The following is a 15,069-nucleotide window of genomic DNA, read 5'->3' as shown; positions in this document are numbered from 1 at the left end:
GACGAGTTATCTGCTAGAGCATGCCAACTCGAAATATCAAGCGTGAGTGACACAAACTGACTACAAATGTTGCTAGATCTGACTCATCTGGTGAACTTTCATGCATGAAAAATGTCAATTAGACAGCTGAAATCAATACTATAAGCTACCAGCAGACATAGACTTACGACTTGTGCACGCTACAGTTGTAGAAAACAAAACTGGTGTGAGCGAATGCCAGGCCTGTCTCCTTGGATTTGAGATAGAGCTGCACAATCTGGTGGTCACCTGGATAAAATAGATAACAGTCAAAATTAATAGATTGATACACAGAGGGAGACAGAGTGTTTTGTATTCAGGTCAAAAAGGCAAGGTAAGGAGAAAAATAAGAACTAACAGCAGCAAGAATTGCTTTTGTTTCAGAACTCATTTATTGAAACCATTATTGACAGTTTCATTCAAATTTGAAACAAACGGGAAAAATGAAAGAGTATTATAATGGTAGAGGCAGCATGTCATAACTGCTTTTAAAGCACATGCGGTGGGTACACTTTTAAAGGACTCCTCTCTGTATGATGATAATTTTCAACAATAATTCACTTGTTCACATATCCTTTTTCAGTGTCTAGTCACATTAGACTTTCCCTTTAAGAAAATATGACTGCAATGCTTTGAGCCACAGGTGCTCAGCCTGTTGCGGTGGTAAAGGTAGTATCTTAAGAGAGAGAGAGAGAGAGAGAGAGAGTGTACAAGGGTTTTGTTGGGTTAAGTCTCCCTATCCTTTTCGCCTAACAAGAGACAATAAAAGTTGGTGCACACGTATTTCCCTTGGGATGGAAAATATTTCCCTGGAAAAGTCTTTGAGAGTGTCTTTGACAAGGTAAAGGAGGAAGAAGATGAAACAAAAACCATGTGTGTGTGTCTGTGTGCAAGTGTGTGTGTATATGTCAGCTTGCGCCTCATCTGTATTTGGTGTGTCCTTTTGTCTGGCCCTAATGAAGGAGTTCATGTTTAATTCAACAGCACATCCACACATCTAACTGCTCTCTCTCTACTCTACCTCAGTACTTCTCTCTCATCCCCACTCTATCTCTACACACAGGTCTCTTCGCTTCCTTCCGCGCTGTGACTCTTTCTTCTCCCCGGTGTCTCTCTCCATCTCTCTAACAAAGAAGGAATCATTCATCAATCACAGTAAAGCACCACTGACAACGTATCTGTCCTAATTAGGCCAACTAAATGTTACCTTGAAGCCTGCTAACACTATCTATGCCTCCCTCTCTCTTCACTCCTTCCACCTCTCTCCCTTCTTTTCTCTCTTTCAACCAAACTTAGACTAATGAGTACAAGTAAAAATGGAAGATGAAAGATTGAAATATAGGTAAAAATGTGGAATATTTTCCTCTTCCTGATACAGGAAAAGGATATAAGTGTGTGTGTTTGTGGGGGCGGGGGAAAGACAGAGCAAAAGATTCTTTCTTGTTTGTGTCTCAGAGTACATAGTAACACATCTATGTTTGCATAACTGCAGCATCACCAGCTTTACATGAGACTGACATGGCAAATATTGAACAAATGTTTTTAATTCCCCAAAGCACCCTCAGGCTCACTGCCTTACATCAGTGTACTGTCTATCTGTGGATTACTTTACTGCATCGGTGTTGTACGTTTGTTCATGACAGTGTATGTGTGTGATGCTTTTGTTCATGTGGATGTGCTGAAGGAATAAAGGAAAATGTGAATATTTGTGCATGTGTACAGCTGAGACCTATAAAGGTCTCACCAGCACTGCAATAAATGCTGGTCTTCTCATTCCCTGTCTCTGCACTTCAGTTCTATTTTTACCTTGTGTTGATACTTACCTCATGTTTGGAATCTAATATCGAAACAATATAGAGATACAATTTCTGAAATTACAAACGAACAAGTGCAAATATGATTTTCCTCAGAGCTATTAGATCAGCAGTGTTGGGGTCTAAAAACCTTCAGTGAGCATTCCTTTGTATGTACATTTTGAGCATTATTGATGGATCATCATCTTTTTCTGTCTATTTTCTTTTTTCATTGATTATTCTTTTCTTCTTTTTGTAGAACTACGGAAGTATGGCATCTTCATTATCTCAACATGAGGACACATTGAAAGGTGGTAATGAAGAATTGCCTGCCCAGGGACAGGCCTCTTCAGATGGGAGCTTGGTTCAGTTAGACCAAGCTTAGCCGACCCACAGAGAGGGAAGTTGAAGAGCAGGGGAATAAAAAAGAGAAGAAATATTTTCCCTTCTTTGCTTGTGGAATGAATAATGTCAGAAATGCTTTAAATGTTCGCCTCTTGAAAGCCATAGATACAGCGACATTTTCTACAGGGAATGTAATTTCCAGGCTCTGAATTAGCTGAATAACTGTGGTAAGAACACTTAGCTGTGCAGCTTGATATTTTCCTTTTTGCACTGAGGTTAACTGGAGTCCCGCCACTCTCTCTGGAACGTATCCACGTTGAGGGAGGGTAGTAAATAAATCCCACAGCAGACTAATAACTAATGTTCACTCAATTACTAAACATGTCCTAGAGCAATGCTCCAAGGCCTGTTGAGTTACTGATGGGAATGAGAAAACAAAAATTCATAGAGCACTTACAGCCCTAGGTCTAGCATGCTCCTGAGTGAAGGGAAACATCCAGATGAATGTGTGCTTCCCTGACAGACATGTATGCTTGTGTTCAACAGGTGTACTAATGTTGATAACTTGTTGATTCTGGCAGTGGCTTTTTATATATAGTTTTCTTAACTTTTCAAATAATGACATTTTGAAAGGTTATCAACAGAGGTCCTTCAGATTATCACAGGCACTGATGTGATTTTCTGTATATGTTAAATGCCAACAATGTGACATCCACTACTGACTGGTATTGAATAGTGAATTTCCTGGTCCCATTTTTTGCTTTTTCAGCAAAAAAGGCTGGAATAGGTCTGCCCTTACCTTTGTCAACAATAATGCGTGGCATCTCCTTCTCAGCAGGTGAGAAGCACTTAATTCGGTTTCCCTCCACCAAGCCGCTCATCTCTGCCAGGTCCTCAAACGTGCAGTTGACACCCGCAGAAAGTTCTGGGACATTATGGGCTTCCAACACCAACTGTAGAAAGGGAAAGATAGAAAAGTGTGTTGACAGCTGTCATTATTTTGTGCAATATTTGACAAAATATTCACTAATAAAAGAATAATGAAATGAGCTCATGAAAGTGATCAGTTGCGCTAATGCTATGATGAACTAGCACCAGCTGCAGAACAAAAATAAGGAGGAAAACAGTTAAGTTTCAGCAGCTTCACATTCACAGATTCACTCAATGAAAACAACTCATCAGTTTAAAATACTATTGACGAAGCATGACAAGGTGCATTTTATAATTGCACCCATGGTCAGAGATAAACAAGTTAGATCTGTGTCCTAACTATTATTATATGACTGAGACTCCCACATAAAGACCCATTGGCAGGGTGGTCAGTGGCCAGAGGAACCACTAGGGGACCCTTGAATGAGGCATCAGATGTGTCCAAACAACATCAAAACACTCTGATGCAGAGAGACACAGACGGACTTAAAACTGAAATCAATGTAAACTTAATAGTCCATATCTGATAGCCAAAAGCACTACTACCTTTCTAGCCACCTCCCATAACACCTTGTGGCATCAATGAGCTGTACAGATTTCACAACACATCTTGATGTCCTGACTCAGTGGCTCAGTGAGAAAAAAATGTGTTTTTATGGGAGAAAATGAAGGAAGCGATAAACGCAGAAAGTCAAGGTAAGTGGAAGGATGAGGAGTTAGAAGAGATGGAACCAGCCTGTTGAATGTAGATGGCAGAAACAAGTGCAGGATGAGAAGAGACTAAGGGAAGGGGGAAGAGAGAACTAGCAGGAAGACTGAGGTGAACAAATGGGGCAGTGCAGAATGGAGGAGAGGAGCAAAGGGCAGGCGTACAAGCTGCTGGACAGGGAGGGAAAAGAGGACTCTCTGGGAAATACAGGATGCAAATTTTCCCACTTCATTTGAAAACGCTGTGCAAGCTCTCTGTACCTCAGCAAAAGCTGGCTTCAGGTGGAGCACGAGGGGAAAAAAAACAGAACACTGTCCTTGAATAAGAAGAAGGAAAAAAAAGGGTCGGGGAGGCAGGTGGAGTGGAGTCAAGACCAAAATATACATATTGATGGAAAAGTGTTTCTGCAGTGGGCCTTGGTCTTTGCATTAATTTGAAGCGCAGTCCATAGTATACTTGCGATGTGATGCTTAAAGCTGCCTCAGCGGCAGAGAAGGGCTGACCCGCGCTGTTTTTATATTGCTGTTTAATAAAAAGATGGAAGCACAGGTGTGAACAGATAGACAGTTTTCCACATAAGATGGACAATGCACGACTGGGCGTCTATCTCTTACACATCCTCTCTTTCATTTGTTGCTCAATGTACCTCTCACCGTCTTCTCCTTCTTTAATTTATTTTTCCTTTTAAGGAGGGACTACAGCCAGACCTTGAGTTTCCTCAATTACATTTAGAGTAGTCACGGCCAAACCTCGCCACAGCAGGGCTGAATAAATATGAAAATAACCTACTTGTGTTAACAGAAACATCCACCACACCTACACACAGACACAGACACACACACACACACACACACACACACACACAAATGCCCTTCTATAGTTTGTAAAACCATGTCTAATGCTGAGGATGTATGATGATGGTCTGTTCATGTTGCCATGGTGAAAAAAAAAGTTTTAGCTGCAGAGAGAATTTATTCAAAAATAGTCAGAAGCCACAAAAAAGACAGGAGAGGAAAAGATACTTGACTTGAACTTTATATCCTCTTACATTAATTATTATAAAGTAAGTCACAAAATTTGACTACAAATGTCATTGCTCATATTGTACTTACTTAACTTTGACATAATGTATAAAACACATTACGGTTTTATACGTTGATGTAATGTATAAAACCATAATCTGTGTGTGCTGGTTAATGACACATTTTCAGCCTTTTAACCAGAAATAATAAAAGCCACTGTAATTATGTCATGTTTTTACTAGTGTTCAGAGCTTTTGTAGTTTAACAAAAACAACAACATATATATGCATGTAGAGACAATTTCTCCTGGAGCTTATAGCATAACAGAAGAAACTTCAAAACAACCAAAGAGAGTTAAAATCAAAGAAAATAATGTATTTTTCCTTACAGTGTGTCTGATTTCAGCAGTGAAGTGTCTGTTTCTCTCAAGAATGCCTTGGCTTTTCTTTCCAAACAATATTTCATAACACAAAGGTCAAGGAGGAGCCCCTGTCTGTCTGGAAGAAAACTTTGCCCTGCAATCAGTTGGACGGGAGATCTTTGGCATAGCCTTTGGGTACAGCCTGCTCGCTGGGAAAAGGTTAAACACTCTCTAAAGGCTCAGGCTTGAGCAACATCACACATACACACACACAGACACACACATAGATACACACACCCCATGAATATCATTAGAGTGATGCTGTGGTCTACCCCACAAAATCAACACCTTGTGTGACCCTCCGAGCAACATGGATTGAGAATAGTCATTCTGGCTGAACCTTAGAAAATCATATCGGATATTTATATATTTGGTCTCTGAGATTCAAAACCATTTCCAAACCATCATTAAATAGGAAATGGGAATTGAAATGTGACATCATTTAAGGTGGTTAAGGTCAATCGGATTTTTCATAACATTCAGTGTTATAACCTTTAAAACAGTAAAACGATGAAGAAAAACAGTAAGTCTTGGAAGATATAAAATAGCATGATGCGTTCAGGCCCTGTCAATCTTCTCCTAGACGTGCAGTAAAATCACACACACTCAAAGGGATAAACACACGTAGGCACACACCTACACAGCCACTTAAAAACATTAGAAGTGGTCTGTTTCTGTCCCAGCGAAAAATTATCGTCAAAATCAGAATGGGCCTTTAGTGGAGGTGAAATCTGGTGCAGTGCTGGGGGATAAAGCGAGGACACAGCCACAGGTCTCTATTTGATTAATTTGATTCAAATGCAGTAAAAGCATAATCAGCTAGCAAAGCATAGTCATTAGAGTCTGCATAAAGCAATACAACCAGCATACGGTATCATGATACAAATGACATTGCATCGGTATTATATCACACTCTCTTAAAAGATATGAGTCCAAACAACTACTCAACAAGAGTCAAGAGTTTTTTATTTCTGTAGTACCTGCAGTGAGGTTTTTTTTGTTGCAATGGATCACAGGTCCTTGCACACTAATCAATACCCTTAAACAATCATAAACAATTCAGACCCTTTAAATCTGGCAGCTGTTTTAGAATGAGATGTCCAGGGGAAAAAGTGCCGCATTTCGCTGCCAACAATCACAATAAACACAGCTGAGCTAAACTGTGAGCTGTTAATGATTGTTGACATTTGTTGGGAGAGTATTTCACTGGACGGGACTGTAAGTTGTGAGGTCAGGATTTGAAGGACGCATGTTGGCAGGCTGTAGAATGATGTAAAGCAGGATTACAGAGTTAACACTGGCTACTAATCAGAATCTAGAGCATAATTACACTGCATTACAAATTCTGCTTGAGTGTGTAATATTGTCAATCTGCCAGACAAGATCTTCTCACTAGCAACAAATTTATTTCACATCCTCACTGTTTACTGCAACATGGCTCCACTAAAACAAATGCTTGATCAAAGTGTTTTTTCCTTATTGAGAGAAAAATGTATATTGAATCACTTCTAATTCAAATTTGACCACATACTATCCTCCAAATGGCACAAGGAGGAGGCATAGTAGTAAAACAATAAGGCAATACTAGCATCTATTTCAGAAAATCTAAAAAGAAACGCTGCAGCAGTAATGCAAGTTATATGAAGAATATGTAACCGAATAAGACAAAATTTATGATATGGCAAACACTGTGCATCTACTCAAACGTTTAGAAAACAGGTCATTATTTATTGTTTAGTGTATATGAGTAGTGTGTTTCTATCCACTCACCGTAACACTAAACTGGGACACCGAGATGTTGTTTGGGTGGACACTGAGATGCACACACTGCTTGATGTCCGATGCAAAGCGCCGGGGCTCTGATGAGCGCTCACATTTCTCCTTTCTGGCGCACCTGGAACAAACAAAAAGAAAAAAAAACACAAGACAGGGGGTGTTAGTCACCAATTACAAAATCATCAATCAATTACACACATACAAGTAGTAACCTGACCAGGGCTTACCCCTTTCCACCTGTTGCCACCTGGGAAAAAGAGAATGTCCCACCGCTCCCTGACAAACGGAGTTAGATACAGGTATCATATTTCCTCTCTGGCAGTGCACTAGCTACACTGGCCAGGAAAATTGAAGCCCGGTCTCCATGGGGCTGGAGCAGTTGCATTTAAAACAATGGCTGCTCTATATGTGGAAGTGGAACTGGTCCGTTGGGAAAGAGGTAGGCCTCATCTTTGTAAAGCTGTCTTAATGACTGGCATTCATGGGCAATGCAAAGTGCAGGTGGAGATGCGGATGTTGGTGGGGGGCAGGGATGGATTCATCTCCCTCTTAATACTAGACCAGGATTGTCTGGTTTGGAATTAAGTGCAGTCCATTACGATGGTTTGGGGAGCTGGAGGACTGGATCCTTTGCGTTGTAAGAGGGACTTGCTGGATCCTTTTCAAAACACTATCCCTTGATATACTGCATCGTAATTCCCAATAGTCTGAACATATAAATGGGCTTCTAAGTGAGGTTGGTATGAGGGCTGCAATTCATTCCCACCAAACTCTTGCATTGGAAAGTTTATAAGTCAAATATTACAGTAAGAGTGGCTGACAAAACACTGAAGCTAAGTTGTTGATAAATGTATGTCCGGTGGGAAATTCTTTGAGAAGTACTGTATACCAGCCTAAACTGTGATATAACCTAACCCTTCTCTTCTTCTCGAAACAGAAACAGAAACACACACACACACACACACACACACACACACACACACACACACACACACACACACACACACACACACACACACACACACACACACACACACACACACAGCTTCTCATCTAATCCCCTCATAAACTTATTCAAGTTTAATCCCCTATTGATTTAGACAAAAACTTGCTGTGCAATTAACAGCCTGGCAAATCCAGAGAGTGCCCTCCAACTCCTTCAGAGAAATAAAAAAGAATGACAAGAAAGGAAGAAGTCGTAATGAACGGATGAAAGAAAAGACTTTCGAGGCGTTTGACGTCTGAGATACAGTAATACCTTATGCAGCAAGAAGCTTTTTATTCTGAATTGGAAAGACTGAGGGAGGGTGGGTTCTGACCTGACATGAGCATTGTAAAGTTAAGCGGCCTAACATGCTGCAAAGAAGACAGACATAAAGAAAAAGAAAAGAAGTAATCTCTTTTAGAGAGGTAGAGAACAGGAGGAGAGGTAAAGAGTGCAAGAGAGAGAGAGTGGAAAGGAAAGCAAAAGAGAAGCAAGATTTAAAGGAAGGCAACCATTGTTGGCTTTCTGTGAAGCTTTCCCTGCTAAGCCTGCTTGAGTAGGGGTTTAATCGCTTTGGGTTTCTTTGTGCTTCTTTATCACTCCTGTCTGTTCCTCCTTTACTAGCCCTGATTTAATAAGACCACATCATATAAGTACCCCCAGGCAAACAACCCACACAGAAAAACACAATTGCACACTTTCACCTACACATATACATAACATACACACACAAGGAAAAGCCCTCAGTCATGAACACCATCATTTCTCATCATTGTCATCTTTGTTGACAATGTGTTAATAAGATGCTGTTAATTCTAATTAACAGGTAATTTTCCAGGTTCTTGTTTTTTATTATTACCCAAGGAGTACACTGCTTGTTTACCTTCAACCACCACTGCTCCTCTTTGCAAGTGCAGTTTCAGGACATTCAGGACTAGATCACTCGGAATATTTGTAACAGCTATAAAACTGCTTTAAGATTTAAAGATAGGGATTGTCAGACCTCTTACTGCTGGCTCATACCTGAAGCAAGTAAAAACACAGTTTACAGTAAAAATACATTGCTTTGATGTTTCACTTTTGTACAATTACATTTTTGGTTACCAAATTGGGAAGGATGCTATGGGGTCACTAGGCGAAAGTGACAGATACCAAGGAGTATTATAGGCATTGATAAATTCTTATGTTATAGTCCTGTATGGCCCAGTTTTATGACATCGTCTCCGAGAGATGCTAGATGCTGTAAATAATGAGCGGAGTGAGGAATGGAAAGATGATGATACAGGGAAACAGTGCGACAGAACGAATCAGAGTGAACAAGACATGCTGCATGGAGTTCAAAGCAAATAACATTTTTTGGTTAGGTTTTTGTGTGACAAAGTCACAGTGCACAATGTCCATGAGAAATAGTTACTTCTGCGAAAATCTGCAGCCCACAAGTTTCATCATCTGCAGACTTTTATAATGTATCTTAATACAGTTACAAGCCAACATATTGACATACTGAGGCAGCGTGAGTTGATGAGAGCAAAAACTGATCCTGGCATAACTGGACTGGCGACTCTTAATACATTATTACCCTAGAGAGTATATCACTGCTCTAAAAAGAGGGAAAGGGCCAATTTTTTTTTGCATGTTATGTAGATATGTAGTAAACATGGATATTTTCTTGAAACACCCTGCAATAAAGGACATCGATCTCAGGGAAGCTCAGTGATCCCAAACTCACATGGATTACTTTCCTACTTCCATCAAGAGTGAGTCGCTGTTCGACCCTACTCCGATTCTACAACTAAAACAAATTAATTTAAATGTGAAAACAAGAGAAAAACGGGATCTCACGTTGTACCTTAATTTACCTGTTAATTCACCAACTCTGAAATAAAATATTAGTCATAAATAGAGGAAGTGCAAGCCAGTGAATTGTATTGCAAGTACCTTGATGGCTTCTGTTTATCTATCTAGCCAACAGTTTGAATGATTAGCTTTCACATCCCAGACATGGACCATGCAGTGAAGCTTTTTCTCTTCCTTTCATCTCTCCACCTCCCCAAGGGATGGGCAAGATGAACTTTTGTTTGGTGTTTTGGCATTTTGTAAGTGTTCAAGCTGTACTGTCTGGTTTTCTGCCTGCACACTGGAGCAAAACAGCCATAGCAAGTTTCATGGGGAAAACACTCCTTCAATGACTGACACTACTTTTATATGATTATTTTTCAGTTCCCTGATATACCCTTATGTTTATGTTCATATAAAAACAGAAAACCTTAATGAGACGCTGGTGGGTGACACCAGCTTACGAATGTGCGTTTTTTGTCTCACTAATGTATAGGACATTTACACATATTTATATGGATTAACTACGACTGTGAAGGGGAATTTATATAGCTGCTCTGGCTGATTTGGGGCTTAGTGAAAGGATAGTGAAGATAATGCCGTACATGATTTAGCTGATGTAAGAGGTGGGCATTATCAGAGCAGAGCACTGGGTAATTGTTTTCAATTACTATCCAGACAGACCTTGAAAGAAAAAAGATTGCATCGTTTGTAACAATATGAAACAATCCCACCCTTTGTAAACATCGAAGAATAGACCACTTAGACAACCAAAGAAATCAAAGCAATCGTCGTAAAGAAAAAAAAAAGCCTGACTGGGGCTCTCTCTTTTTGTAGAGAATTAGATGCCCAACATCTCTTCATTTCATTAGTAAACACTTCTGTTGTGCAGAGCTGTTTGACTGACTGGCAATGACACATTATGAGAGAGCGAGCTGAAAGGATTAGATTGGCCCTGAATGGAAACTAATCTGCACTCTTGTTTCTCTCAGCCTTTGACAAGGTGATACAATTAGAGCGAGACTGAGGAGAGGGCAGAGACGAATTTTTAGCCTCTGCAATTGTTGCTGATGAGGCTGTCATGGCCATTCAAGGTTAAGTGACCTTGTAGATAATATATTTCATCACACAATATTTATCATTTAGCCCTTTTGGTTATTTAATTGAGTGTAATGTTCAGAATGCAAGATAATCCTATTTTTCTCTGCATTACGTGCACACAGACCAAAAATATCCATTTGAAGCACTAAGATGATTTGAAGAAATCAGATAGATGTAATTCACTGCATGCCCTGTAACATACATATGACTATCTTCAAAAAGACTTAACTTAAAAAAGGAGCAACGTGGATAACCATTCATTCTTTGATTCATAATTTGGGTTTGAAATGTGCACAAGTATAATGAGACATACCCTATAAATAGCTGAAAAATAGATTAAAAAAAAAAAAAAAGAACAGGAAGAACAAAGAAAAAAAGAACTCCAAAAGCAAAACTTTGTTGATGAAGGTATCAAGAAATACAGAATAAATCAGAATAATACAAAAATTTAAATAGAGAAAATTTAGAAAAAGTTAAGAAGTTGAACATTCAATGCAACGTTATGTCATGGCAACAAAAGATAAATACAATGGGCTAAAGTCACAATCAAACACACATTGTTCTTTAGTATTGTGAAGGCATGGGAACAAAATATAATTCCAGGATGATCCATTGTGGTTGAAACTAGTCAAGTATCGGTGTGGCACAGGTTGGAGGGCTCAGGGGAGCATAGAGAGAATATACTAAAGAGAGGGTGCAGGTGTATCTGGCCATGTGAGACTTCAGGTGTAATGCATATCTAATGTGAGGCATGGAGAGAGGTTAAGCAGGTTGGGAAATGAAAGCTATTAAATTCACACAAAGCTGAGGTCCAGGCAGCCTCAGCTTTATCAAATGCTCATGTCACTGGAAGAAAACAAACAAGTACATGAACATACACGCATGCGCGCGCACACACACACACACGCACGCACACGCGCACACACACACACACACACACACACACACACACACACACACACACACACACACACACACACACACACACACACACACACATTAAGTATACACAAGCATCAAACACAAACGGTCAAGCAGTATATACAGCCTGGGTTATGTATACACTAAAAATACAATATCTCATACATGCTTGCATATTCATGTACACAAACAAACAAATAAAACCTCCTGCAGTGAAAACACTAGACTTTTTAAAGGATTTGTTGCATACTTTATAACTGGGTTTCTGGCAACAAAGAGGGACTTTGTAGTCCAACTGAAACCCAATTACTATACTACCCATGCATCATCAGACACTATATGGAATCCTATACATACTAATAGCCTGAGCCTGTATAAGTTACTGTAGAACGGGAGCTGTGTAAGATTCAGTCAAATGACACAAATCTACATTCAGCCAGGCTACATCTCTCACTCGCACATGTAACCACACACACACATACACACAAACACAGCCGAACACACACAAACACAAACACAACAGTCAGTGTGCCTCCCTGTACTATCATTAAGAGGGGTGGTCCACGGAGCAGAAATCCGCATGGAGGAACCAGTGGGAGAGTCATTACCTGGCCCACTGGCCATGACCCTGTTACTCCGGTTTGTGGATAAACAAACACATACACACAAATGAAAACACACACACACTACATCGGTGTCTCTCTTATAAGCCCATACCCAAAGACATAGAAATTGCAAAGTGGCTGCCCCCAGGTCTAGAAATCTCTGAGCCATCCCCTTTACGTACTTCCAATGCAAGAACACCAGCTAAGCGTAAAATTACATAGTGACACTTCTGCTGAGAGTTTGGACAGATATAAAGCCATATGAGATAAAACAATCTCTTAAAACACATACATATGGGGGGAAAAAAGGTGAGGCAGTGAGAGAGCTTCATTTTGTCAATAAATGTTCCATAAACGTTTGAATAAAATGAGGGCTATTAGCATTTATTATTTCCAACAACCTCCATAAATTCAATATTTCTCTCACACTCACACAAACACACTAGAATAGATGGTGATCAGCAGCATCAATCTGGCCCTCAGGGCAAACAAGCAGCAGCTGTTTCGCTCTGCTGTGACTTTTGGTGCCTCACACTCCACCACTCAATTTTAGCAGCTGTCAAAAGCCATACCACCAACTTCCTTCATCTCTCTCTCTCTCTCTCTCTCTCACACACACACACACACACACACACACACACACACACACACACACACACACACACACACACACACACACACACACACACACACACACACACACACGTATACACACAAACAAACAATCAGTCCCCTGGCAGAGCTATCTAATGGTGTGGTGGTGTGGCAGCCTTATTAGGCTGTTTATCTAGCATATGTGATGCCACTGCTGCCCCTGAAGATAACATTAGGCCAGGTTCTCTATATTAAACAGCTTTATCTGTCGGGCTCAGAGGTAAGTTGGTGTGTGTGTTTCTGATGGGCAGGAAGGTTAAAGAGTGTGATGACAAAGCAGATGTCGTTTACAAAATTAGCTTTTCTGAATTTTTTCCCTGAATTATTGAGTAATTTTGTTTTAACTATGATGTATTCTTTCTGAAAACATGAATTAGACAATGAAAGAGCAATTTGTTGACAGAAAGGCTGAAGGGGCACTTTTATTAGAGAAATTGTACTTTTAATCATCCAGCTAGCTACACTATTATTGGCTATTTGTATATCTTAATTACATTTATATATAATACTTATTTTTAATGTCCATGGGAGGTCAAAGATTGCTCACCCTTTATTTGTATTTGAAGATGACAATATTGAACTAGCATGATAGTTTAGATGGGATAAGACAGCCAAAGTATCTAAAAGCTAATATTGGAACGTTTCCAAACAGCTCAGATATCAATGTCCCAGTTTTTACTACATCAAAACACAATCTGACCTCACATTCAAAAAATAAAATCCCAGACACTGACAAGGGAAAACAATAGTTTATCATTGCACTGCATCTACGGTGTTTCCCGAGGGAATTGGTGATGGTCCTCTGTGTGATGTTTTCATATCTGCCCCTGAGGGTGACAGTGCAGGGCACTAGAGGGCTGTTTCAATGGGGTCTCAATAGTGCATATGGCTTTTATCTTCCATATGTTGCGTTATGATTCTGCATTTGTGCAGCTGCAGGTGGCAGCGTTTGATACTATTGATCCAGGCAGTCAATATCCAGCCTGTAGCATTAAGACACATTTGTGTCTTCTCTGAATTAGAAGACACAAATCTGTCAAGGGTGTGAATGCAGTGTATGAGGTCTCATACAGACTATCTGACATTAATACTGAAAAAAACAGGGCGGATTACTGTTGGATTATGTAACATGGTTGTTATATTCTTACTAAATTGCTGCTGTCATAGCAACAGCTATGTCATGTGATACGAGGTGACCTACGTGGGAGCCCTCTCCCAAAGGTGCTCTTTATCATGGTCGAGATGAACCGTATATATGTGTGTGTTTTTACCCTCATATCCTCGACTAGAGCACCTGCTTCTAGAGTTTCATTTATGCTCTTCACTGGAAGATCTCTAATGCCCACTGTCTTTCTCTCTTGTCCCACTCACCCCTTTCATCACCATATAGTTTCACGTCCTTTGACTGTCACCACATCTCTCATTCATCCTCTCCATCTCATTTCAATCCTTGTGTCTGGTTCTTGCTCTGGTGGACAAAACCAAGACACTTCACTCACTGTGAGACTGTGTTTGTGTGTGCATCTACATTCCCAGTGTTTCCCTGTGAGGTGGGGTGACAATAGGTGACAGTGAGCAATGGTCCTGACTTAAAAGTTAGTGTGCAGCCGTTGCCTATGTGCTTATGTGTGTGCTGGGGCTAGATAGATTGGTTTTTGTGTGTGTGTATGTGTGTTTTCACACCGATGCTGACAGTTGAAAGGGAACTGGGAGGTGCAGCATACCGTTCCATCCTGATGCCCCTGTCACTTCTTGGCCTTGTTCCCTTCCCTCAACTTCCCTTAGCATCCAGCAAGAGGTGGAGGGGGATAAGGGGGGGTTGAAAGCAGTCACCCATACTCAGGGGATAGCCATCCTCCCCTGGGCATAGACATCAGAGCAAGTGCCATGGATGCAAGGATCTCAAGATCAAAGAAACAACGTTGAATGAATTTAACTTTGAGAGTTTACCAA

General features: G+C 40.3%; 1 protein-coding gene across 9 annotated transcripts in view; it reads right to left on the bottom strand.

Annotated features, from left to right (window-relative positions):
- plxna4 (plexin A4) overlaps positions 1 to 15,069 on the bottom strand; it is a 245,678-nt gene that overhangs the window by 66,810 nt on the left and 163,799 nt on the right. For 8 of the 9 annotated variants that reach the window (XM_040144316.1, XM_040144371.1, XM_040144380.1 and 5 more), the window contains 3 exons: positions 7,009 to 7,132; positions 2,956 to 3,109; positions 168 to 267 (listed from right to left, as the gene is read on the bottom strand). In XM_040144316.1, coding sequence (XP_040000250.1) covers positions 168 to 267; positions 2,956 to 3,109; positions 7,009 to 7,132 — 378 coding nt within the window. Of the gene's footprint in view, positions 1 to 167; positions 268 to 2,955; positions 3,110 to 6,423; positions 6,499 to 7,008; positions 7,133 to 15,069 lie in introns of those variants that run through there. The other variant, XM_040144387.1, reaches the window with a different exon arrangement.

The sequence above is a fragment of the Xiphias gladius genome, chromosome 2 (assembly GCF_016859285.1).
Source record: "Xiphias gladius isolate SHS-SW01 ecotype Sanya breed wild chromosome 2, ASM1685928v1, whole genome shotgun sequence".
NCBI lineage: Eukaryota > Metazoa > Chordata > Actinopteri > Istiophoriformes > Xiphiidae > Xiphias > Xiphias gladius.
The sequence above is the reverse complement of the archived record's forward strand: the minus strand, read 5'-3'. Positions and strand labels throughout refer to the sequence as shown.